Source organism: Corvus moneduloides, chromosome 23 (genome assembly GCF_009650955.1).
Source record: "Corvus moneduloides isolate bCorMon1 chromosome 23, bCorMon1.pri, whole genome shotgun sequence".
In the NCBI taxonomy this organism is placed as follows: Eukaryota; Metazoa; Chordata; class Aves; order Passeriformes; family Corvidae; genus Corvus; species Corvus moneduloides.
In genome coordinates this window covers 172,859-196,525 of record NC_045498.1, presented here as the reverse complement: position 1 = coordinate 196,525, position 23,667 = coordinate 172,859, and the positions used below count along the sequence as shown (strand labels likewise).

The window sequence follows — 23,667 nt, the reverse complement described above, 5'->3', positions numbered from 1 at the left end:
CAGCCTCAAAACACAACCTGAGCTTCAACCAGCCAAAACCCACCAGAAGCTTGTGTCGTACCACTGAGCTGAGGAGCAGTGGTTCATTAGGAATGTGGTTTCTCCACTTACAAAACCAAAAGGAGCATTTTGTCCCCAGATTAACACACCAGGTAGGACAGAGGCTCTTGTAGCTGAGCTGTGCAGGACCTGCCACTTCTACTCTCAGAACAACTTTCTGTAATTGATTTTTCCTACACTTCAGTCTCCAAAGCGAAGAGGGAGAAGGTGTTAAGAGTGACATTAAGCATTTGGTAGAGGGCTCCTGCAAACAAAGCCTGTCTTAAACCAAGCTGGATTTAATCCTCAATCGAATTATTCTGGTCAGTTTGAGAGCTTAGAGCTGCAGCCTTGTGTGCTCCCTCTCCCAGGAGCACCAAACCCACACCCAAGAGTGTCCAGCAGACCCAGCACCCTGAATACCACCAGCAGTGACCCAGGGTCTGATGGCTCCTGCTTTGAGAAAGGAATACTGAGGGTTAGTGCAAGGAAGTCATTAACACAGGTCATATATAGCTTTCTTGGTTAATAAGCAGTAGAAAGAAAGATCTGATTTGCAATAGCATTTATTAATGATAAATGTACATATTTACAAAGAAAAATCTGAGAAAAAATACAAAACCAAAATAGTGTTCCAAAAGAGAGCATTTTAGGTAAAAAAGAAAGTGTTTCTAGTCCCCACAGACTGATCCAACAGGACTGTCTACCATTGCTAAAAGATCCCAAAGGGGCCCAAACCACAGCCAGTCCTTCCCTCCAGCCTCACAAACCACAACAGATGCAAACAGACACAAGAGGAACCACCTCTGCCAGGTCACCCACTAATAAGTACCGACCAAGAAGTTTTTTGCATGAATCCATAACCCTTTTTTGGGCTGAATTTATCCAGAAAGCTTCTTCCCTCTTTCTGTAGGCCAGAACAGGCAACATCAACTCATGATGAGGAAAGAAAGAAAACCCAATAAACCAGGGGAACAATTCTCAGAGTGACAAATTACTGACACTGATGTGAAGTGAAAGACACTTTGCCCATAACCATTAGGATCTGAACTTGATGATCCTTGTGGGTCCCTTCCAACTCAGGATATTTCATGATTCTATCACAACCTTCCCAGGAGCCTGCGGTACAGCAAAGCCTCATTCCTCCAAACACAAACTACTTCCCTTGGTGCTGAGGTAATCCACCTCTCCTGATTATTTCAGGATAGGAGGGAGATATGGAATGCCTACCCTTTAGGGTCATCATTAGTTACTGGACAAACCACAAGGGAGGGGAGCTGGTCTTGGCTGAACACTGTGCCCTGACTGAGCTGCCCATGGAGAGTCCTCAGCTCACCTTCTATCACTCCTCGAGTGAGGCAGGACATGGGAAGAGATGCAGCCAACACCCTCATTTATCTGATCCCTTTTAGCAGTTGAAAAAGGGATGTTGTTTTACAGCGATGAACACCTCGAGTATCAGCACACACAGAGCCCCACACCCAGCGCAGCCTGGGAGCTGAATCCGAGTTCCAAGCTATTGGCTCTGCCACATGTGCTGCTTCAATATACTGGTGTCCACCTTTTCCTAAAGCAAGAAAGCACAAGAAACTGTGTGTTTTAGGTGGTGCTCAGAAGAGCTGGAATCTGGGTAAGGAGATTCAGGAAGTGAGTGTGGAGCCAACTGCCAATATTGCGATGGGAAGCACCAAACCCCCAACAGCTCCCAGTGGGATCCTACACATGAGCACCAAAGAGCTGAGTGACCACACCATGAAACACTGGGCAAAACCGCTGGCAGACTTACCCTACCTACGTCACCAGCATGCCAGTCACCAGAATGCCATTGCAGGAGGGTAACTCAGCTCTCCATCACTCACAGCCTGGCACTGCACCAGCCAGGCCAAACAGGGTGTGCGAACCCCTGTGTTAATGGGTGCCAGTGTCGGGGCAGGCGGCCAGGAGCTGCTGGTGGTCCAGCAAGTTTGTTCCTGAGCAAAATAGGAGCAAAGTACATGTCTTGGTTCCCTTACAGATCCCCTGAAATCTCAGTCCTTAAACAGCACTAGAGCCAGTCAGCTCTCCCTGTGCACAGGGATGACAGCAGGACTCATAAAATACTCCTCTCAGTGCTGCATCCTGTGCTGACATCGTGGGAAAGGGGGGAAACCACAGCACTGAGGTGTAAGAGACACGGAATGTGCACAAACGGGATACAGAATGCGCAGGAATGAGACCTTACGTGGATTGCCATGGACTGTCACTCCCTTTGCATTACAAGGAAACAGGAAAAAAATGCAGAGGAGCGACTGGGAAAGGGGCTATAGCCCAAAGGGCACATCCCTGGGGTGTTGGACAGATGAGGTTTCTGTTCCTGGTAAGTTACAGGTTTCCTCTGTCAGGAGGGATCATATCTACCTGGATAAATACAGATAACTGGCCTCTAAATTGCCAGGGAAATAGAAAGCATTTGTTCAATTTGTTTATACTCTTCAGTGATAATTGGTATATAAATCCCAAAAATGTTCCTGAGTGTTCTCAGAGTGTAAAGTTTCCAAGGCTTTTGCTGATGACAACCAGCCTTATCTCAAGATTAAAAAAGAGAGAAAGAGACCATTTGAATTGAAGAGTTACAGCATTGAGTTGAGGTGACAGAGCCTATCTGTTACCCTGCTGGGATGAGACACCCTGAGCACTCTGGTCTAAGGTTGCTCTGGGCAAAGAGTTTTAGACTTCAGGTCCTTTGGAAATGGGTGACAGAGCTACAGAAACCATGACTTTGCCAAAGCCACCAGTGTGGCTTCCAAGTTCTTGTCACTGGATCAGAAATGCAGTAAACTCAGCAGTGCTGAGCATCCCAAGCAGTGATCCTGAGCAACGGCTTTGGGATGGAAGCACCTGTGTGTTCAACCTGCTTTTCTCCAGGAAATACAAACAGAAAATGGACAGAGAGAGATCCAAACAATTCCTGTGTCTTCCCTCTCCACACCATGCTGGGGAGAACAAACAATCCCTGTTCTTCATCACAACTGTTACCACCTTGGGAAGGAGATGCAGGCAGGGAATGCCAGCCAGAAGCATCCTCTGACTTCTTCCATCCTGCATTTTCTGCACAGCACATGGCACCCCAGCATCCTTCCCCAGCTCTCCTCTCCAAGGCCCACCTTTGTCTTCCTAAACTCCACACCAAATCTGCTGGAGTCCAAGTGCATTCCAAGGGATGCTCCAAGGGACACAGCCTGCCGACACTCTCCTTCACACCAGACTATGCCTGGACAACAACCCTCTGGCTTCTACGCTTCCTAGTGCCAAAGGAGGAAGACTGTGTATTAAAGGCAGTGTATTAAAAAGGGAAGAGTATTTTCCAATGAAAAATCAGCATCCGCACAAAACAAAGTCCTAAAGGCACAAACTGGTGAACTAATCGGAGCAGGTTACAAGAGGAATTGGAAAGATTCCTGTGGGATTAAAACAAACGGTTTCACTAGCAACCTAAGTTTCTGAGACAGCATTCAGAGCCTCAACCTGTACATAGAGAGCAAGAGGTGGCTCGAGTGGTCCATGATAGTCCATGGACCCTCAGACCAGACAGCACATGCCATGTTTGCCTTATTCCTTCAAAGTTATCTGCTAGCTTCGTAAATAACACTGTTCACACGGATACAGATCTAGAGAGGGTTATAAATACAAGTATTTATATATATTCACACATTTTAGTCCATGTAATGAAGGCCTCCTCCTTTCTCTTCCATGCTGCTGGAGCAGCTGCTATCACTGGTGGCACTTCTCAGGGTGACTGTGTCCAGCCCAATCCTCCAGTGGACACAGGAGAGCATGGATTAGTGCTGAAAGGAGATGGGGGGCTCAGCTCAGCCCCATCATTACTATTTACAGAAAAGAAACCCCTCAGACACAAAGTCCCACCTTCCCTCCAGCTCACAAACCAGCTCTGCTCAGCTAGCTGGGCTGGAGCCTGCACAGCTCAGCCAGGGTAACTCGGATAAATGGGAGCATCATCCAGACATTTACATTGTAGGCAATAAACAACAACCAGCATGCAACGGTTTGGTCAAAGAAGTCAAAAACTATCAAGGGTTTTAACATTAGAAGGGTGTCCCCATGTGGCCAAGCCAACATGCCAACAGAGGGAATGCTCAAACAGCAGGTAACTCCATCCCTGTGACCTGAGCAAACATGCCTCAGTTAGTTCCACACAAATCAAATAAAACACATCCCAAGTGCCCCAAGACCATCAGACTCCCAAAAAATTATTAATCTAGGTTTACAATAAATATCTCCTTGCAATGGGTTTTCTCCTTTAACACTATGTATTTTCTTGGATGTGAGAATAGGCATGGAGAGGGAAGCTGGGATACTTTGTCAAAGGCTTCCTCCACTAGGAAATGAAAAGCTGACCCTGTCCCTAAGTTATCACCAAGAGCAGCAGTGAGAATCAGCACTTTTTATTTAAATGCCAATCTGAGTTTCCTAGAAACTGAGTGGTTATGGATTAGATTCCAATGTTCTTCCTAGAGATTCGACCTCTTGTTGCCCACTGAGGCTGTGGACTCTCCATACCTGGAATTGTCCAAGGCCAGGTTGGATGGGGCTTGGAGCAGCCTGGTCTAGTGGAAGGTTCCCTGCCCATAGCAGGGGGTGGAACGAGATGATCTTTAAGGTCCCTTCCAACCCCAAACCATTCCAGGATTCTGTGATTCAGCAGATTCCTGCAAAGCCCCTTTTAGATCAGTGTCAAATGTTCTTCAGGTTGTGAACATCTTACATTTAAAACAACAAGCTCAAAAGCAATTCTCCAGCAGTTCCTATGGGAAGTCTACAGAAGCTCAGGAAAACAAACTCTCCTCCCATCATTTCCTCCCTCCATCTGGCCTCCCACAGCAATTGGGAGCACAGTTCACAGAATTTGCTTTTGCACCATAGGAAATTTCAGAACGGACCTGGCAATCCATGACCACTCCTGCCAGGTCCCATCACAGCCACACAAGGACATACAGTGGGATTAATACGACAGTCACAGGGTGTCCCTCCCTGGGACAGTGAACTACGGAGATCAAAGACCAGGACAAGGAAGTTGCAGCAGAGACTAGAGCCAAGAAATTCAGGAGCTTTGGTCTTGAGGTTTCAACATGACCCTGTTGCCACTCAGAGAAAGAGCAGCCACCAAACAGTCAGTGCTAGGACCAGGAGAAAGGACATCATAAAGGGAATACGTGGAGAAGGAAAAATGCTAGAGTACAGCTGACACTTTTTGAGTGATTTCTGCTCTTCAGGGATTGCAATAGAAACTTTTGGAAGAGTTGCTTCACTTGCTGGCCGGGGAAAGGCTGTCTCAGTAGGTATCTCCTGCTTTTTTAGTTTGTCTTCATCCTGTACTAACAGAGGCCGTTCCCGTGTCTGCTTTCATGGTAGAAGATCAAGAAAGACAGAGAGAGATGAACAAAAATGACAGATGGAAAGTGCCCAAAATGACACTTGGAGATGTGCAAAGCGTTAGGGCAGCTCTTCTCAGCATAAAATAAACTGCCCTGGGGAGCAGAGCCACTGGTGACCTGGGTCACACCAGCCCTGGAGCTACAGAACCATGTCCTCTCTGCACAGCTCATCAACATCTGCATCAGGATCATGGGTGTTTGGTGCCTGCCCTCCCAGAAAAGTGGATTCTCAAAATCTTCCAGAGTGTTTTGGAATTGGAATGGTTGAGAAAAAGGTTTGAGGCATTCGAAACAGGAATGGTGCAGTACAAAATGTGGTCTCTGACAGCTTCCTAATCTACAGTGCCCTTAACACCCAGCGTTTGGAAAATCCCATGGAACAGCCAGACTGCAGAGCAGAAACAAAACGGTTTTCCAAAGTTCTGACCAGAGTATCAAAATCTCGATTGGTTTGAAAATTCTACCGGAACAAGTGAAAAACTGTAAATCTTAGAAATCCCACGCATGGAACGGGCAGGATGGCAGTAGGAACAGTGCAAACTCCTGGAATTCTGCTCCGTGTTTAACATTTTTGTTTCTGGAGTCTAAAGAATGATAAAAACCCGGAATGAGTAAATCAGCACACAGGACCATGCAAGGGCTTCAGCACTTCTGCTGAAGAAAGAAAACATTGTGGGAATGTTGCTGTTCCGTAACTCTGCATCCCTTTAGTTTGCCAGCCCTGGTCAAACCCAAGTGTATTTAGGAGAGGAAAAACTTGGCTCTAAGCTCCCTCAGCTGAGCCAACCTCCGCTGGTCAGTGCGGTATTTTGGGACTGGTTCTTTGCACACCCCTAAGTGGTGAGAATTCGGGAGAAAGTAGCTGGGAGACTGGGCAGCAAAAGAAAATATAAAATGCAAGAGTAACATGATCATTAAAACAACAACAAAAAAAAAAAACGGAAAGAAAGACAACATAAAAAGAACAGGGAACAGTTAAATTTTCAGAATTGCTTTCGTCTCCGAATACACGGTTATATCGGTCATGCAGCTTTTTCGAACCAGCCATGCACCAAAATAAGCAAAAACTGAAAGCTGCAAAAGCTGCAGCAGTGCCAAAGTCCTCTGGGTGTGAGTTATGAAACTACTTCATGTAGCCAAAAGAAAAATGCTATCCAGCAGCTGCTGTTGAGTTTTTGCTTGGTGCCATTGCAATAGCAAGTCTGGTTCAGAAGCACAGATCAGAGCAGCAGCTTTACCTCAAGCCCACCAACCTGTCTCTCAGAAGATGGGACAGTGACTTTCTTGACCTGGACACACAAAGCGTGTTAAGGTTCAGTTGTCTCATAATAAAACATACAGGAATAGCAGAAAAGTGGCCCCTGGCAAAAAACCCTTTGGCCACTAAGGCAGGGTGAAGGTACCACCATGAACAGGAGCAATGGCTTTGCACAATGATTTACCATCCTTAAATTACCATCTGATTTATGATCCTTCAACACATGCAGGTGAGGGAAAACTTTCTCCCCAGTCAGTGCCTGGGGAAGATGCATTTCTGGAAGTTCATAGCAGGACATGGCCACCTCCAAGTGAGATCACTTCAAAGAGGACCAGATTACGAAGAAATTTCCAGAAATGCAAATCCTGGGCTGACACCAATTCTTGCAGTGCAGCAGACCCACTGCAGCCTTAGGTGGGACAAGCCCACACCATCCAGTTACGGTGACCAGCAGCCCTCCAAGATCTCAGTGTGGTCACCCTGCAAGAAGTTCTTCATAAAAACCAAGAATAACATTGTTGAACTGAATTTGTGGAGCTTGAGAGCCTCTGCTCTATCCCACCCACACCCCAAAACCCACGTGGCACTGTGAGCAGAGCTCTGCCACCCACACTCCTGGGGAACCTATGCTGAGGCTCAGCAAGAGGGCAAAGTCCATCCATATGTTAAACAGGGTAATCCCAATGATAGATTGCCCAGAGCAGCTGTGGCTGCCCCTGGATCCCTGGAAGTGTCCAAGGCCAGGTTGGACAAGGCTTGGAGCAGCCTGGGACAGAGGAAGGGGTTCCTGCCCATGGCAGGGAGTGGCTTTAAATTCCCTTCCAACCCAAACCATTCTGAGATTCTCTAACAACCAACCCTGACTAAGTTCATTTTGGGGATCTCATTTTTCTAGCAGGCAAAAAAAGCCCTTTAGCTGTCCTGGCTTTACTCCGAGCTTTGAGGAGCCTGTAGTAAACTTGGTGTTAAAGCCCTTGTATGTGTTCCAATAACCCTCCATCCACTGCAAGATTATTTCCTGATTAATAAGTATCTGCCTTGTTTGAAGATTAAATACTAGTTCATCTGCAGGGCTGTGGGACAGAAAGGGAAAAACTGGGCATTCAACCAGGAGAGTCTTCAATTGCCCCTACTTGCAGTCAGGATGCAATTTCTCTGTTGCAATAAAAAATTGCATTTACTACTTAAAAGACTGATTACCACAGGCACTAACTACAGTTTTACTCACAAGCTCCAAATCTGAGCCAGTTATCACCAATATGACACAGAGGTGTCTGTTAGCCAAGAAGAAACCAGTTGGTTACTGGTTTTTCCTTGAAAAATTACCTTTTTAAGGAAATTAGCTGAGAAACTGTGAGTGTATGTGGTTACTAACATACAGTTCCTGGAAGGAGGGAGATTCCTATCATGTTTGAACAGCCCTGCTGTGGCCACCCAAGGAGTCTTCTCGAAGCCTCCACAGCAGATCACCACCTGGAGTTCCTAATGCAAGTCTAAACCCAATGACACACCAGATTAAGTGGAGAATAAAGTGAATTTGGAAAAATCAGCCCATCCCATTGCAGATAACCCAGTGCTTCTCCACTGAGTTATCTGCAATATTACCTCTGAAGTAATAATTTAGGTCTTTGGATCTCTGGCTTGCCAGGGATTTTTCCACATTTTGGGGAGATCCAGGAATGAGCCAGTCCCCGAATCAGCCACGGGAAGTGCTCTCTAGCATCACACTGACAGCAATACTTCAATGCCAGTTAAGGGATTCTTATATCCTTCTCTACCAAAAAATCAGATTTTTATGACACTGTGACTAAAGCTTTGATTCTCTCAGAGAACATTCTGCATGTTACAAGTCACTACTAACTGTTACAATTCAAAATAAGCAGAAGCTAAGGGGAGCTGAGGCTGAACCCCACACTGCAAAGCTGCCCCTTGGACACCCTGTGCCGAGGTACTCACTCCATCCACTCCCGTGGGAATCTGCCCGTTGACGTTGAGGCTTCGGAAAGGGGAGTGAGTGGACAAACGCTTGTCCCACTCACTCGGCCGAGGCTCCGGGACGGACTCCATGAAGTTCTTCTTCAACTCACTGATGTTGGCATGGTGCTTCTTTATTTCTTCCTGGGTCTTATCTAGATCCTATCAGCAAAAGGACAGGGTAAGTGAGGGGACACAGAGAGGCTTGGGACTGCCTAAGCTGTGCTTAGCAAAGCTGCGCTCAGCAGAGCTGCTGCCAACTTCCCAAACTGTGCTCACACTGCAAACACACAAAGGGAGCATCCTCTCTCCTCCTCTTGGATTAATTGGGATAAACAGCAATCACGGAACGGGGTCTCCTCCAGGAGCGGGAGATGCCATTGGTTCATCTCAAGCTACACCAAACCAGATGACAGCTGAGCTGGAAACTCATGGATTTTCCCCAAACAGGATTCTTTAAAGTTGCCAGACTAGGTTTGTTTGGGTTATTTAAATTAACATCTTTAAACTGTGTGGGTTTGCTTTCTTTTCCCTCTGCTAGCCTGAGTATTTCCAGGTATCAATACAATTAATGATCAAGAAAATGTTTTCCCAATTTTATTTACTGTCTTCATAACTGTTTCTCTTTTATCCTAGCAGGAATTATCTTTGCTTCTAGAATATCCCCATTAGCATTTTTCTTCTCCCTCTCATCTCATTCCTCCAGGAGCTACCATAGGAGGTTTTAGACTCCAGAAATGAAGATGAGATGATTTTTTTGGAAAAAAAAATCAAACAGAAAATTTATTTTATGCTCGATCAATCAAGAAACTCCTGCTAAAATTTTTCATCTGGAAAAGGTCATGTTTTTACTCTTTGATGCCAGTTTACAGCATAAACACACAGACTTCAAGGCAAGTCAACTTGTTGAAAGTAGTTCTTCCTTGCATGCAAACCAGAGGTTGTAGAAAAGAAAGCTTTTGCATAAGCCAAACAACAACTTTTCTGGACAGGGCCAAAAAGTACCAAGAAAGGGGGAAATCAAGATCAGTGAAAGCATCGCCGGGAAATTTCATTGGTTTTGTGCTTTTAGCTGTTACTCAGCCCATCGATTTCAGAAGATGGGACAGCAAACACAGCCCTAAAGGAGGGGCCTTCCCAAAGATCTTCATTCCTGCCGCTCACCCAGAACACAACACCCTCCCTCCACAGAGCTAGACCCCAAATGCCTCTTTAACAATATTTACTCTTTTTGGCACAGTTCTGGGGGGAAAATAACAAATTTTGGCTTCCATCCTAGATGAAAGTACAAGGCAGGCGCCTGTTAGGTAGGAGAAGAAAGCAGAAATGAGTCTGCTGTGGACTCTGGGGTAAATCCCTGGCTGATCCAAGAACCCCACAGCTGCTCCTGGCTCAGAGAAGAGAGAAGGACCACCTTGGCTTTCCAGCACTGTGCAGGAGCAGGGCCTGGGAGGGCTGGCAGAGGAGCCAAAGCCACGAGGAGCTACGTGGAGCTGGGTCTGGGGAGCACCTTGAGGAACCAGCTTGCTCAGCATCACCCTTTTCCTCCTGTTTTGCCCTTTCTGCAGGAACCCGGAGCACGTGGAGCATTAAAAGGCTTTCAGTAAGAACAACAGGCAGCTTCAGGAGGGTGATGTCTGCCAGGAAAATATCTGATCTGCCAAGTGCATGGATTAAAAAAATAAGGGAGTAAAGGGGGTCAGCCCAGTTGTAGGGGAGGGCTGGAGCACCTGCAACAGAACTGTGGGAAGGGGAGTGGGGAGGGAAAGGGCTCAGAGGCAAGTATTGCACTGACAGGAAAAAGGGGGTTAGAAGCAATGACAAAGCTCTCTTTGAGGTTGGGGAATTGGAGCTGTTTGAGTTGGGTGAAAAAGCAACAGGCACGGTCTTCAGAGCGCTCTGGCAGTGGCCGAACTCTGCCTATCATGTGCAGACCCTTCACTTGTGACTCAAAGCTCTATGTAGTAGCAGTCAAAAAAAAAAGACCAAAAAAAAAAACAAAAACAAAAAAAAAAAAAAAAAAAAACCTCTCCAAAGAAACCCACACAGAAGCTGCAAAACTTTGAACATTCTGATGAGGAGAATGCAGTTAATACACTCCACTTTCAAGAGATACCACCAGGGAAACTCTATAAGCTGCTGGTGCTGCAAGTTTGAGTAGAAACACATTACACAGGACCAGAGTATCAGAAGCCACAAAACATCTGCCATAACAGAGTGTATTAAAAAAAATAAAATATATGATTGGCATGGTCTGTTCTGAGACTGAGCTTGGGTGAAAGCAAGTGCAAAGGGCTCCCAAATCCAAAGGGAAGAGCTGTAATGTGGAAGGATGAGCCACCGGTGACCACTGAGCCTCTCTGTCAGATCCACAGGGACCTGGCACTGAGGTAGGATGAGGCCCAGGGGTGGTGAGGCGGTTCAAGGCCAGGAAGGGCTGGGAGGAGGATGGAAAAGCTGTAAACACCACTGCAGCATCCAAAAGGATCCCTCCTGCCTGAAGCAACATGGACATTGTGGTGGCCTGGACATCACAGAGTTGACAATTTCACGGAATCCTGGAATGGTTTGGGTTGGAAGGGAACTTAAAGCCCATCCCATTCTCCCCCTGCCATGGGCAGGGACACCTTCCACTATCCCAGGTGCTCCAAACCCCATCCAACCTGGCCTTGGGACACCTCCAGGGATGGGGCAGCCACAGCTGCTCTGGGCAATCTGTTCCAATTTCACCTGCAGCTCATCCTGAATTTTGTATTTTCACAGACTGACTTTTCCCCTAGGAAAATAATTTGTTTCAAGCAGTGAAAATCTGGTCCGTGAGCCCCCCATTACAATCCATGACCCCCTGAGCAGCCAGCGGATCCCAGAACAGATCTGAGCACTGCCAATCATGTATTTTGGGTAGGTATGAGAGAATGAAAGTCAGAAGAGGAAGAAGGAAGAAGGCCTGCACATCATCATGTTTACTGTCACCATGCAGAAGCACAATTAAAAAATCAAATCAAATCAAATCAAAAGGTCTTTCATGCAAGAGCATGCAAAAACAAAGGCAGCAGCAGACGAGGAAGAAGTTCAGCGCAGATGCAGAAGGTTTAGCAAATGCAACTCAAAAAAAAGCTTTGAGTTCATACAAACCTCCAACATTAAATTGCTATGCCTGATATAAATGTTTTCACCATCTAGCCTCTTTGATCTCTTCTGTGAAAATGAAAGAAAAGGGGAAAACAAAACAAACAAAAAAAGCACAAAAAATTAAAATGTTGGTCTTGCGGGATCGATAAATTGGCAAATTAAAAAGTTAACTTAAGGTTGGAAGTGCAGCGCTGTGGCAGCGTGGGGTGGGAATTCCCGCTGGGAATGGGGTCTGGCACATGGAGAATGGGAGATGCAATGAGTCCTTTAAAGAGACAGCTCCCAGGGGGCCTTGGCTCTGGCCACAAAGAGACAATTCCTGGTTTTCTGTGGAAGCCTCGAACAGTCACCGCACCACATTCCTGAGAGATGCAGGCCCACCCTTGGGTTTGAGGCTGCACTGCTTGATGGCATTTTCACGAGGTCCCGAAGTGCACAGCAACTGCACCTTAACCACTTTCCCATCTTGGATGTTTCCCTATTACTTAATCAATACCAAAAAAGCTTTCTCCTGGTATGGTTTTTTTTTTTGCATTTCCTGCAATGCAGGCTACATTTAGTTTCTAACTAAGTTTGTTACAGAGAAGAAATTTCATAAATCAAACCAAGCGTGTTTCTTTTGAACATTCAACATGCATAATTTTAGCCATCAGGTTGTCTATGGTACAAAAAGGTATTAATTTCCAAATCAAGTATTTGCTAGTTTAAAGAAAATCAACACCCCAACCTAAAGCCCATGAAGAAATTGGAGCATTGTCTTTTTAAACAGGTTACAGATGCATGAATGACATGGCAAATTTGGCTAGTGAAAGGGTAAAATGGCTAACCTTCCTCATTCTTATCAGCTCTTCCTCTTTTTCTGCAGGCTGCTGCTGTTGGGCAGTGATAAAAAAAAAAAAAAAAGAGTTGTTGGTTCATTTAACTACGTTGAACCTTGGAAAAAAAAAAGTGTGAACAACCTAAACTGAATTATTAGCACAAACCTGGGGCTGGGCACCATTCGTGGTGGGGACTGTGACCTCAATGTGTGTTTTCCTCACCTACATTTAAGAAATAAATTGGTAAAAACATTTCTCGTTAGTAGATTTGTTTCAAGAAACCATTTAGTTTCCAAACACGGCTGCATAAAGTTGGTTTTGAAGTGCTGGGGGAACATGCAAAAACCAACATGCAGCCCTGGGCAGGGGTTAATGACACGGCAGCTCCCCAGCACTCTGTTAGTCAACAGCATGTTAAATAATTCCTCCAGGTTGAGAATTATTTGTATTTGAAACCAGTGCTCTCCAGTGCTTCTGAAGAAGGGCTTCCCACTTGCATTAGCTTGGCCAGGCAATGTTTTCAAATGGCGTTTGCAGCTGGATCTCCCAGTGAAAATCCAAACAAAGCAACATGCTCAAATTAACACAGACCTTCCCAAACCCAGAAATTATTGGTTATATCACAGGTATTATGTTGGCAGAGGCAGTAAGAACAGGCATAGCTACAAAACCAAGCCTAACATCACAAATTAAGTTCTTTCCTGTCCATAAGTAGAGAGCCAAGATTGTCTTAACACTCTAAGGGAAGTATTTTAGGGAAACTGGATTGCAAAGGACTCTGAAGGCAAAAGCATCAGTGGGTGTTAAAAGAAGTGATGCAGCTCCATTGGAGAAACAGTAAATTTGGCACGTTTAAATCCACAATTTCCTCCCACATCTATATTTAAAGGGGGAAAAAAATCCAATGTTTAAGCATTTAGGAAAAAACCTGTAATAAGTGAGATGGGATAAGTAAAATTTCCTCGTTCTCAGTGTAACATGAGGGAGGGGGAGCAGCTGGGCAGGAACAGCAGGGCAGAAATTCTGTGCTCCGATTCCCACCCAACAGTGACAGCCTGAAGTTCCCTTCAGCATTTTCATTTAAAAACTACTGTTCACACAGGCCATGGGATTTTTTGAAGCAACTGCCCTTTCTTCACCTTCCTCTCCCAACCTTAATTAATAGGAATCTTCCCTGGAGATGTTCACACAAGACCCACTGTGTGATATGTTATAGAATATGTGGCTCCAGCAATGCTGAGAGCAGCTAAATTTTGGAGTAATGTGAAAATTGGGTCTCAAGGCAAACACTTCTGGTGCACCACTGCAAGGTTTCAATAAGTCAGTAAGATCTGCAGAATATTAAGGACACTGTAGTATCAACAATAATTTTGCACATTATTTCAACTTATTAGAACAGCACACACATATCAACCCCAGCAAAGACCTCAGGCACTTGTAGAAAGATCAAATAATGGTTAAAAGTACTGAATTTAAACAATAAACTCCCCAAGGTCTCACCAGTGTCATTTTCAACTAAAGTTTTAGTCCAGTTTGCAGCACTGTATTACCAGCTCTCCCAGCAAAAGCCTATCAATGTGAAAAACATTCTGGCGCTGAGCTGCAGACCAGATCCATTATCACTGATTTCACTGAATTCCCTCCTGCTGTCATACCAGGAATCGGGGGGTACAGCCTGACCACGGGTAAGCCCTGAACTCCAGTTCCATGACCACGTGCAGCTTTTGCCAGTGTTTTTAACCATCTATCAGCAGGCTGCACTTGCTTTGACTACAACCACCAAAACCCGTCTGCCCTGGAGCTCCTTCTTCTACCTGGAATGCCAGGGCTGGGATTTCCCTGGCACCCAGACCCCCATGCCTGCTCCAACGCAACACCTGGGAGAGGGATAAACCCCTCGTCTCCCAGGACAGAGCTCCTGCTTTGGGGTGGCTTCTCAAGTGATGCTCCAGCCTGGCTCTTCCCAAGAGACTCTGCTCTGACCTACCCTTGAGGCATCCACTGGCTCCTTGGCTTTCTCCGGTGGAAATTCTTCACGTCTCACATCAAGTTTTGCTGTTTCCTTCCCTACTTTAGATGTGGCCACGTCCTTCACGTCAGGCTTAGCTGGGGCTGGCTCTGCGGGGTGGCTCTGAGCGATGGCCGGGGCTGAGGTGGGCCGGGGACTCCGCTCTGGGGTTATCACGGCCACTGCTGAGGATGGGGGACAGACAGGGACAAGGTTCAGAGCAGGTAATTTTTCAAAGCACTATGCAAAGTCTTTCCAAATTACAGTGCTGTCATTTAAAAAGAAAGGGAGAAGGAGGAGGAGGACAAAAGAAAAGGGAAAAGAAATAAAGATGTTGAGCAAAGCAGCTTGTGCGTTTAGTACGGGAGAGTTGAGATTATTTTCCCTATGGTTTAAAATAAAATCAAATAAAACCCCACACCATATGGTTTACAAAAAGCAAGCTTGCACTCTGCAGAGAAGCCACACCAGAAAGGCAAATCTATTTTTGACATTGTGCCATGGATTTCTGGGTCCTTCACACACAACTGACACAGACTCCACTCCAATGCAACTAGAAAAGACACAGCATGAGGAGTTCTGTACTCATGGGCATCTCCTCAACCAGAAACAGATGGCTTCTGGAAGAGAAAACACAGGCTTTCCTCTCTCTCCCCAAAAAATAATCAACAAGCATTGCTCTAGAAACCTTGTCAGCAACTTCCCGGTGGGTTTCAAGGCAGGCTGGGGCTGCGTGTCTGAACCGGGTATCTTCACGGCAGTGCGGTGGGAAGATACCCAGCACCTCCAGGCCAGTGACAGTGCAGAAATGAACAGCATGCTGCCAAAAATCATCTTTTCAGAGGATGACAGTCATAAATACAAGCACTAGGTCCACATAAAATCAACTGCCTACTCATTTCTTTCAATTCCTGATTTGCCAGGTAGTTGCCTGACCCCAAGGAAATATTCAAGCCAGAGCTGCATGACAAAGCAAGCCCAAATTAATTTCCTGTGTGTACCTAGGGATACAATAAGCTATTTGGTTCTCCTGATGTTGGTTTTTAGGGATGTTTCACTAAAATGATACCCTGTCACATAAAATATTATCTTTGACGTGGTCTCACATTCCCAAAGCCACAGTCTGCAGCAGGATCATACTGTGTATCCTATTCCGGCCAACAGGAGGTCACTTGTGTCCAGCCAGTCAGTCAAAGACACTAGAAAATTTGGTGTTAAAATAAAAATTGTAATTTCAAGCAACTTCTTAGTAAGAACTCCCGTTGTACTGAAAAGGTAACAACATCTCATCTGTGTCTTAATAAAACACAGAGAGCATAAAGTATCCACATGGCCAAAAATGTACAAGGTGGAGGGGAAAAAAAGAACCTGAGCTTCCAGAGATTGGAATTACACTTTCAAGACAAACTCCTGGACACCACATCCTGTTGTAAGCAACCTTAAAACCCACCCCACCACTGCCAGCTCCACTCTCTCCCTGCTCCTCAGCACAGCAGTTCATTTCTGTGACCCAGACACTGTGTTGGCCTCTTCGAAGGACAGTCGGTGCTGTGTCCCAGTGTATTTATGTCACGGAAGCAGTGACAGCTGCTGGGAAGGTTGTACAGAGGTGAGATGGCAGGGATGGCCGGGATGAGGAGGATGCTGGGAGTGCAAAGCTGTCATTGAGGTGGTACCTGACTCCTTCGGGAACGGTTCTAGTTCTCTCACCACCATCATTTTCTCTTCCTCCTCCTCCTCCTCCTCCTCTTCAATTGGGCTTATCTCAATACTGCCAAGATCACGTTTGGCTAAAAAAGTTACGGATGTGTTAAAATGCCACCTTAAAGAGGAAGCAGCAATATTGCCACCAGTAAATCCGCAGGGCCACCTCTCTTGCTGCTCTCCCAGAGCATCAAGACATGTAGGAAAAATGGTAACAGACACCAAGCTTTTCCTGTGCCATCCAACAATGAGTTCTGGGCTGCCAGAACTGTATTTTAGTTACATTTTCCTGATTAACCACCTTTGGCTATTTTGACACATGATTTAAACACAGTAAAAAGCACTGCCCCAAAATACGAGATATAAAACATAGGCTGGAACTGGATGATCCTTAAGGTCCCTTCCAACCCAAACCATTCCAGAATTCTATGACTGATCACCATCACCTCACCAACAGTCCCTACTGGGAGCAGAAAAGCCAGGATGAAGAAAAGTGCAGGAGGTTGATGAGAAGGGGCAGCTCCAGCACGAGAGCCCTGGATGTGTTCGGGTCTGGAACCAGCTGATGTTCCATCTGCTGCCATACATCCCATGGAATATAGAATCACAGAATCTGCGGAGTTGGAAGAGACCCACAGGGATCATCAAGTCCAACTCCTGGTCCTGCACAGGACATCCCACCTGGTGCCTGAAAGCGGTGTCCAAATGTTCCTGGAGCTCTGGCAGCCTTGGGGCCATGACCATCCTCCAGTGGTTTTCATACTAACCAAGGAAACACGGGATGTTCCCAGTTACCTCCCTCTATGGCTTCAACTTCCTCTTCCTGATAAAAAATAATCAACTCTACTTTTAATTATGATTAATATGAATCTGCAGCAGCAATGTTGTTCTGACATCGTTCCCCAACTAGGGAAGTAGCAGCTCCCTAGCGAAGAAATTAAGTGGAATATAGGTGACCTCCAGCAGTCCCAGATCTCGTAACCTGATTTCCAGGCACTGCACGTTCCTACAGCTCAGGGGAACAAACCTCACAAGAAGGGACAGTATTGGAGGAGCATTAAGAGGCCACTGCACACTCATTTGCACACACAGCCAGGGCACGGCACCCCCTCACTGCACCCAGAGCACCTGAAAAGCAGCACACGGCAAGCCGGGGTGATTTCAGTGTCAACAAACAGCACCACAACCAGTGTAACCTCTGTCCTACAGCACTGCATCACTTCACCCCAGCAGCAACAGCACAGGAGCCACCGCTGCCAAACACCACTGCGGCTGTACCTGACCGCGGCTGCACCAGCTCCGCTGACTTTGGCTTGACAACAGGAACCTTAACCACCTCTACCTTCTCCTCCTCCTCTTCCTCCTCTGCAATGGGTTTCATTTCAAAAGTTTCAAGAGTGTGTTTGGCTAGAAAGAGGTTTGCAGGTGTTAATGGGGGGTGGGGACCCGCACAGACCCGCAACGGTCACCACAGCAAGGAGAGAGGAGATCCTTCTCCGTAGCTGGGAACAAGCAAGGAGGTTTGGAGGCAGCTCAATAGTAATTTCCCACCATGGAACTGTGTGTCAGTCTTTCTAATGCTGTCAGACCCAACAGTGTATTGGATGAGAGGAGAAAAGAACACAAAAATAAGCTTTATGGGCTCCTTGCCCAGGAAGGGAGACGTGGGACACATGAACAGCTCTTGAGCGTGGAACTAGGAAGGGCTCTGCCCACAAAGTCTGGAGGGAGGCAGGTGCCGGCTGGCAAAATCCAGGAAAAACACATCCAGATAAAATCCTATCTAAAACCTAGCATTTTTAATTGAACATATTTGAGTGATGAACTTCTAATCTACCCTGGTGTCTGAAATTCCCCATCTTCTGCTTTTACAGCACCGGGCTTTCTCCACCAGGAGATGCTGATTAGTGAGGATTCAAGGAATGCCCATGGTGGGGAAGTTTGCCACACCTCATGAAAACTTGATCTAGATACTAGAAAAGCAGTAATGCAGTCAAAAGTACGCCGTAAAAAATTCTGGGTGGGAGGAGGGTACCCGAATCATTTGCATGCGAATTATATGCAGCCCTAACACACCACAGGTGGTCGCTACCCAAGTGATGAAGACTGCAATATTTGCAACACTGCTGCTGTGATACGAATATTCAAATCTGCTGTTGTACCTACACACCTCATAAGGACATTCATATTTATTAATAGTACCTATCCTAAGAGAAATACAAGCTCCACAGAGTAAAATGGGTAGCATTTCTCAAACCCCAAAAAAACCCCAACCCAAAACGGCAAGGAGGTCCTGGGATGAAGAATTTCAGAAGCTTCACAAGATGTTTCAAGATCAAACTTTAAAGTTTTCAAATCCATATATACAAAACTACCCAAATTTAACAAGAGAGTTCTCGAGTGCCAGCACATCCTAATCTTTTCCCTACCTCCCCACAAGAATTATGGTCTAATGAGGTGCAAAGTGGAAATTTAAGGAGTCTCCCAGAGCTGGGCTGTGTCACCTCACTGCAAAACTCTTCTTGCAAAGAAATGAAAAGAGAAAGCCACCAGATTTGGTGAAACTTGGAATTGTCAGGAACAAGCATGTAGAGGATAGGAAAGGCACTGCAGAGAGTTTCAGCCACCACCACAGCTATACCTGGCTTCTCTCGGATCTGATCCGCAGGTTTTGGTTCAGGAACCTCAACCACCACCACCTCCTTCTGCTTCTCTTCCTCTACGGTTCTGAACTCAACCTTTTGAGTCGCACGTTTAGCTGAAGAAATGGGGCACACATTAACGACCTCCCGCACAGCAAAGGCGCAGACATCAACGGGGGCAGGAGTGTCACATTCCCAGGCTGGCTCTTTTCCAAGCTCTGACATCCAGGTGTAGCACTGCAGCTGCGATTTCTCTACTCATCTGAGGTCAATGGCATGAGCGAGGGGAAACCAGCAGCACCAGTCCCCTCGCTGCTGTGCCCCGTGCCTGAGGAACTTCACATGCCCAGACCACAGGGAAGCTGGAATTTGGATTTGCTTTATGAAGCTTGAACCATCCCTTCCCTCCAGTTCTGAGGCACAAAGCCCAGGCTCAGGATGTCACTGAGCCCAGGAGCAGGGACAGCCTGGCTGCTGCTGGCCATGGGGTGCTGGGCAGCCCTGGTGCCCCCAGGCTGCAGCACAAATTCAGGGCTCGAAGCGACACGGTCCCTGCTCCATCAGGTGTCCGTGGTGCACAGGGATGCTCCTCTTTCCCTGGATCCTCACAGTGCACAGGGATGATACTCTTTCCCTGGATCTTAACACCCTGTGATACAGGTCACATGGATCAAACTTAGGCACTCCCTTTTCCATGCCTCATCTCCTCTACTGCTATCCATCTCTTTTAAAAATCTCAGGGATGAGCCCATCTGACTGACACACCTCAACTCCAACCTGAGCATCGCTTTAAGAGACACCAGAAAAGTTTCCATCGTGGCAAAAAATCTCCCCCTCATGTAAAACTATGGAATTTAAGAAGTTACATTAAACAAAACAAACAGAATGGCTTAATTCCCGATTTTCTAAAGGAAAATGCTTTGAGATTGAATGAAGAAATATCGTTACAAACAGAACTTTGCCATAAGCCTTCAGCACCCAGCTACATTCTTTTCATCAGTGAGTTCTGCTGGGACCACCCTTGGCTTGCATTTTTGTATTGGGTCTGGCTGAGATGACGTTCATTTACCCGTAACAGCCCTCACACTGCTGTGATATTGAGATAAAAACTGGGAGAGGTAATGGGAAAAAGTACTGAACAATGTTAGAGAGTGGAACAATCGTGGAGAATTCTTCTTGTGATTGTGCTGAAGGGACAAGGGATTTGGTGTAAACTGTCCACTTTTGTTCTGTGTTGTGATGATGCTGTTATGGTTTTTGTAGGGGGAATTTTTGTTTTGGTTGGTTGGTTTTGTTGATGTGAATGAAGGTTGTGTGATGAAACAGAATTTTCTGAGTTGGAAGGGACCCACAAGGATCATCGAGTCCACCTCTTAAGTGAAGGACCTATATGGGGAACAAATCCATCCCTTTGATGTTATCAGCACCCTGCTCTAACCAACTGAGCATCAATTCAGTCTCAGTACAGGCACATAATTCCTAAATATGTAAGGGGTGGGAACAAGGTCTTGTACTACAGTACAGTACAAGTTACGCCTCCATTTTTGTACAGCAGGGAATCCAGGTGTTCCTTAAGGAGTAATTCAGCATCCTAGTGATTCCAGAAGGGAGAGAGAAGATGCAGCAGGGACTCACTCACCTCCATCGAGGCTCCTGGATGCTCTCTTGCTGGCCGTGCGCTCGAACTGGGGCGCGGGCCGGTCGATCAGGGCACTCGCCTGCCGCGTCTGCGCCTGCGTCCGGCCGCTGTAGCGGAACTTGGAGCCCAGCGCCAGGAACCTGCTCTTCGGGATGGCCTCGGTGGAAGTCAGCCTGAAAGACACACACACACCATTTAAAAATCACACCTCCAGGGCGAGGAAGGGGCATGTGAAGAGGAATTAAAATATACATTAAAGGAATCCCTTGCATCCACCCAGCCAAGAAAATGCACGTACTAATAATGTCTCACATCTACATGACCCAAAGATCTCTGTCTTATGAGTCTTGAAAAGCAGAACTTGCTTAAAATTTACTGCAAAATAAACACCTACAGTCCCTGCAACCATTTCACCTAATTTTTCCAAAACTCTAAAGAACAATATTCATTTTCAATAGTTAAATTCAAGCACTAAGTTACTCAAGGTGAGGCTATTGTTCAGAAAACCCACCTGAAGAAGGTGTGATGTTCAACACATACTTTCCACAGCTTCTTTGCTGCCCGGTAACTTGGTAGCTTGAACCCAATTGTACTTTCATACTGTTCTTGCTGTGGAAAATATCAGTTATTTAGGTATAGCAGGAAATAAATGTGACAGGAGCCCAGTCCCCAGCCCACCACCCTGTTCTGCTGTGGCACAAACTGCTGAACTTGCCCTGCAACGTGCAGCAGGATCTCAGGTCAGAGGAAAGAGAGGGCTTTGGGCACTAGTCTGGGCATCCCTCAGGATGGACCGGGATTTGCAGAGGAACATGCCGCAGGTTTTGCAGCCAGTCAGATCATTTATTCCTCCCTGTCACACCACCCAGCTGTGGGCTGGGGTCAAACACTGACCTCCCTGCGAGGCCGGGTCATGGCAGAAGGAGGAAGAAGAGGAGAGAGGTGGATCCCCATTGTAGCCTCTCTCCCTGATGAAGCCAGGCTGCTCCAGGGATTTCCCCATTCATGAGAGGTAGCATCAATGCATCCTTTCCCTGTCTCCTGCACTTAGGTGAAAAGCTCATTCTAATATTTAATTATTTTCTTTGAATGAAAGCAAGACAAAGAGCCATTGTCTTGCCCTGTTTCCAAAAAAAGTAGTTAGCGCTGCCCCAGTTTCAGCTGTCAACCTCCCACGCGTTTCCCTGGATGCTGGGAATACCCGGGGATGCCAGGAGGTGGTGCTGGATGTCACCAGCTGGTTACACTGTCACCAGCTGGGCCGCAGCTCCAGCTCTGCCCGGGCTCGGCACCAGCCGAGGTCAGACACCCCGATGTCACACGCTCACGCAGGGAAGAGCCTGAGCCCTCCCCGCTCCATTCCAGGGACACACACAAGGAAGCAGAGCACGGCAGGAGCCCGCAGCAGCCAGCCGTACCTCCCCCGGCCGAATCTTTATGAAGAAGCTGCTGCGTTTGTAGGAAATCTTCAGGACTTTGGGCCACGGGAAGCGGTTGATTCTCAGTTTATCTTTGTAAACAAGAAGGCCACTGGAACAGACTCCCAGAGTGATATCCACTCCTTCCAAGTCCTGGGAATGCAGATGAGGATTTAAGCAGTGTCAGGGTTATGAGTTTCATGCCAACAGCTGCCTTCCAAATTATCTCTCTGGTCTTCACATAAATCACCTCCCCACCACCCAGACTCCAGCTCCCAGCTCCACGGCCAGCCTCCCTTCTCGTTCACACTTTTCCTGACAACCTCCTCCCTCCTGCTGCTCTCTCCTGTTCTGCTGGTTGCCCAAAGGGCTCATCTAGGGCCCATCCTGCATTTCCTGGAGCACAGAGGCTCATGTGGCAGGGAATATATACTGTATTCTAAGTTACTCAGAGCAAGGACCTGTCTATACGAGGAGCTTTGGAAAGTTTCCTGTGACATATAAAAATAAGAAACCAGGAAGAATCACTTCTCTTGCAGGAATGCTTGAGGCATTCCTGTTGTATGTTTGCATTTCCATACTTCCTCTCTTTCCAAAGGAGTTTCCTGAAACAGGTAAACTTGCTCCTGCAAGGGAAGGATAATCAAATTACAAAATCCACAGGTAGGTGCACACACGCTGGCTCTCACCTTGGCTTGGTGAAGGTCGACTCCATACATAGACAGCTTTTTTGCATTCTCAAGAAATTCCAGGTCTGCTTGGGCTGGAGTCATGGATCTGCAGAAAAAGAAAGGGCTTGGTATTCTCAAAACTGCTGTTTTTAAGAGGAGACAGATCAGACTTCATGAAATTCTTTAGATTTTCTTTTGCTTTCAATACAAACAAATTTTTGCCCAACTGACTAATTATTAAATCACTCTTGACTGCCCAAATTTGTGGTTTGAGACATCCCAGTAACGTGGCTGCACTTTATTCCTGTGAAGCTGTACAGACACTAGAGAATGAAGTGAGGAAGAGCAGTGAGGTGACGAAACTTGATTCAGCATAAGAAACCCAACTGAGCAAAAGGTGACAGGTCCTGTCCCCCCAGACCTGCTGCCTCCAGACCTCCCCAAACCCAGCTATTGTTCTCCAAACCAAACACATGGACAGCTGAAACCATTCAGCAGAGATTCCAGTCGGGGGACCAGATGAATATGGGGTTTTCTGGGAACAGATGGTGCCCTGTCTGCAGGAGGGGCACAATTTAACAAAGACATCCTGATAATGGAGGCCATTATCAACGTTTTTGAAGTGTCCCTGTTAATAAGTTCCTGGTGTATGTGGTACATTAACAGCTCTGCTGGGAGAGGATTCAGCTGCATACATTTCATTTTCTGCCCTCCTTTGATGTCTTCCTTACTGAGCGCTCACATACATCTTGTGTGTGATGTAAACAGAGGTTTGAGTGGTGAGAGACGGGGCAAAGTCCACTGTAAGGACAATCTTGTAGGAAGGCCCCAGGAGCAGTCACCATCTTGATATGTGCCTTGTGCTTTGCAAATACAGTAGCAAGTGCTGGGGCATGGTTTAGCAGAGATTTCCCTGGAAATGTCCAAAAAAC

The 23,667-nt window shown here is 46.5% G+C and overlaps 1 protein-coding gene across 42 annotated transcripts in view; it reads right to left on the bottom strand.

Moving 5' to 3' along the window:
* The window catches only part of EPB41 (erythrocyte membrane protein band 4.1), a 94,680-nt gene that overhangs the window by 13,895 nt on the left and 57,118 nt on the right, over window positions 1-23,667 (bottom strand). For 7 of the 42 annotated variants that reach the window (XM_032132671.1, XM_032132665.1, XM_032132645.1 and 4 more), the window contains exons 8-18: window positions 22,754-22,841; window positions 22,065-22,217; window positions 21,158-21,255; window positions 20,647-20,819; window positions 19,007-19,123; window positions 17,644-17,772; window positions 14,641-14,846; window positions 12,819-12,875; window positions 12,663-12,707; window positions 11,839-11,901; window positions 8,686-8,865 (exon numbers count right to left, since the gene is read on the bottom strand). In XM_032132671.1, the coding sequence (XP_031988562.1) occupies window positions 8,686-8,865; window positions 11,839-11,901; window positions 12,663-12,707; window positions 12,819-12,875; window positions 14,641-14,846; window positions 17,644-17,772; window positions 19,007-19,123; window positions 20,647-20,819; window positions 21,158-21,255; window positions 22,065-22,217; window positions 22,754-22,841 (1,309 nt within the window). Of the gene's footprint in view, window positions 1-589; window positions 6,342-6,709; window positions 6,761-8,685; window positions 8,866-11,838; window positions 11,902-12,662; window positions 12,708-12,818; window positions 12,876-14,640; window positions 14,847-16,337; window positions 16,452-17,643; window positions 17,773-19,006; window positions 19,124-20,646; window positions 20,820-21,157; window positions 21,256-22,064; window positions 22,218-22,753; window positions 22,842-23,667 lie in introns of those variants that run through there. The other 35 variants (XM_032132648.1, XM_032132669.1, XM_032132656.1 and 32 more) reach the window with 29 other exon arrangements.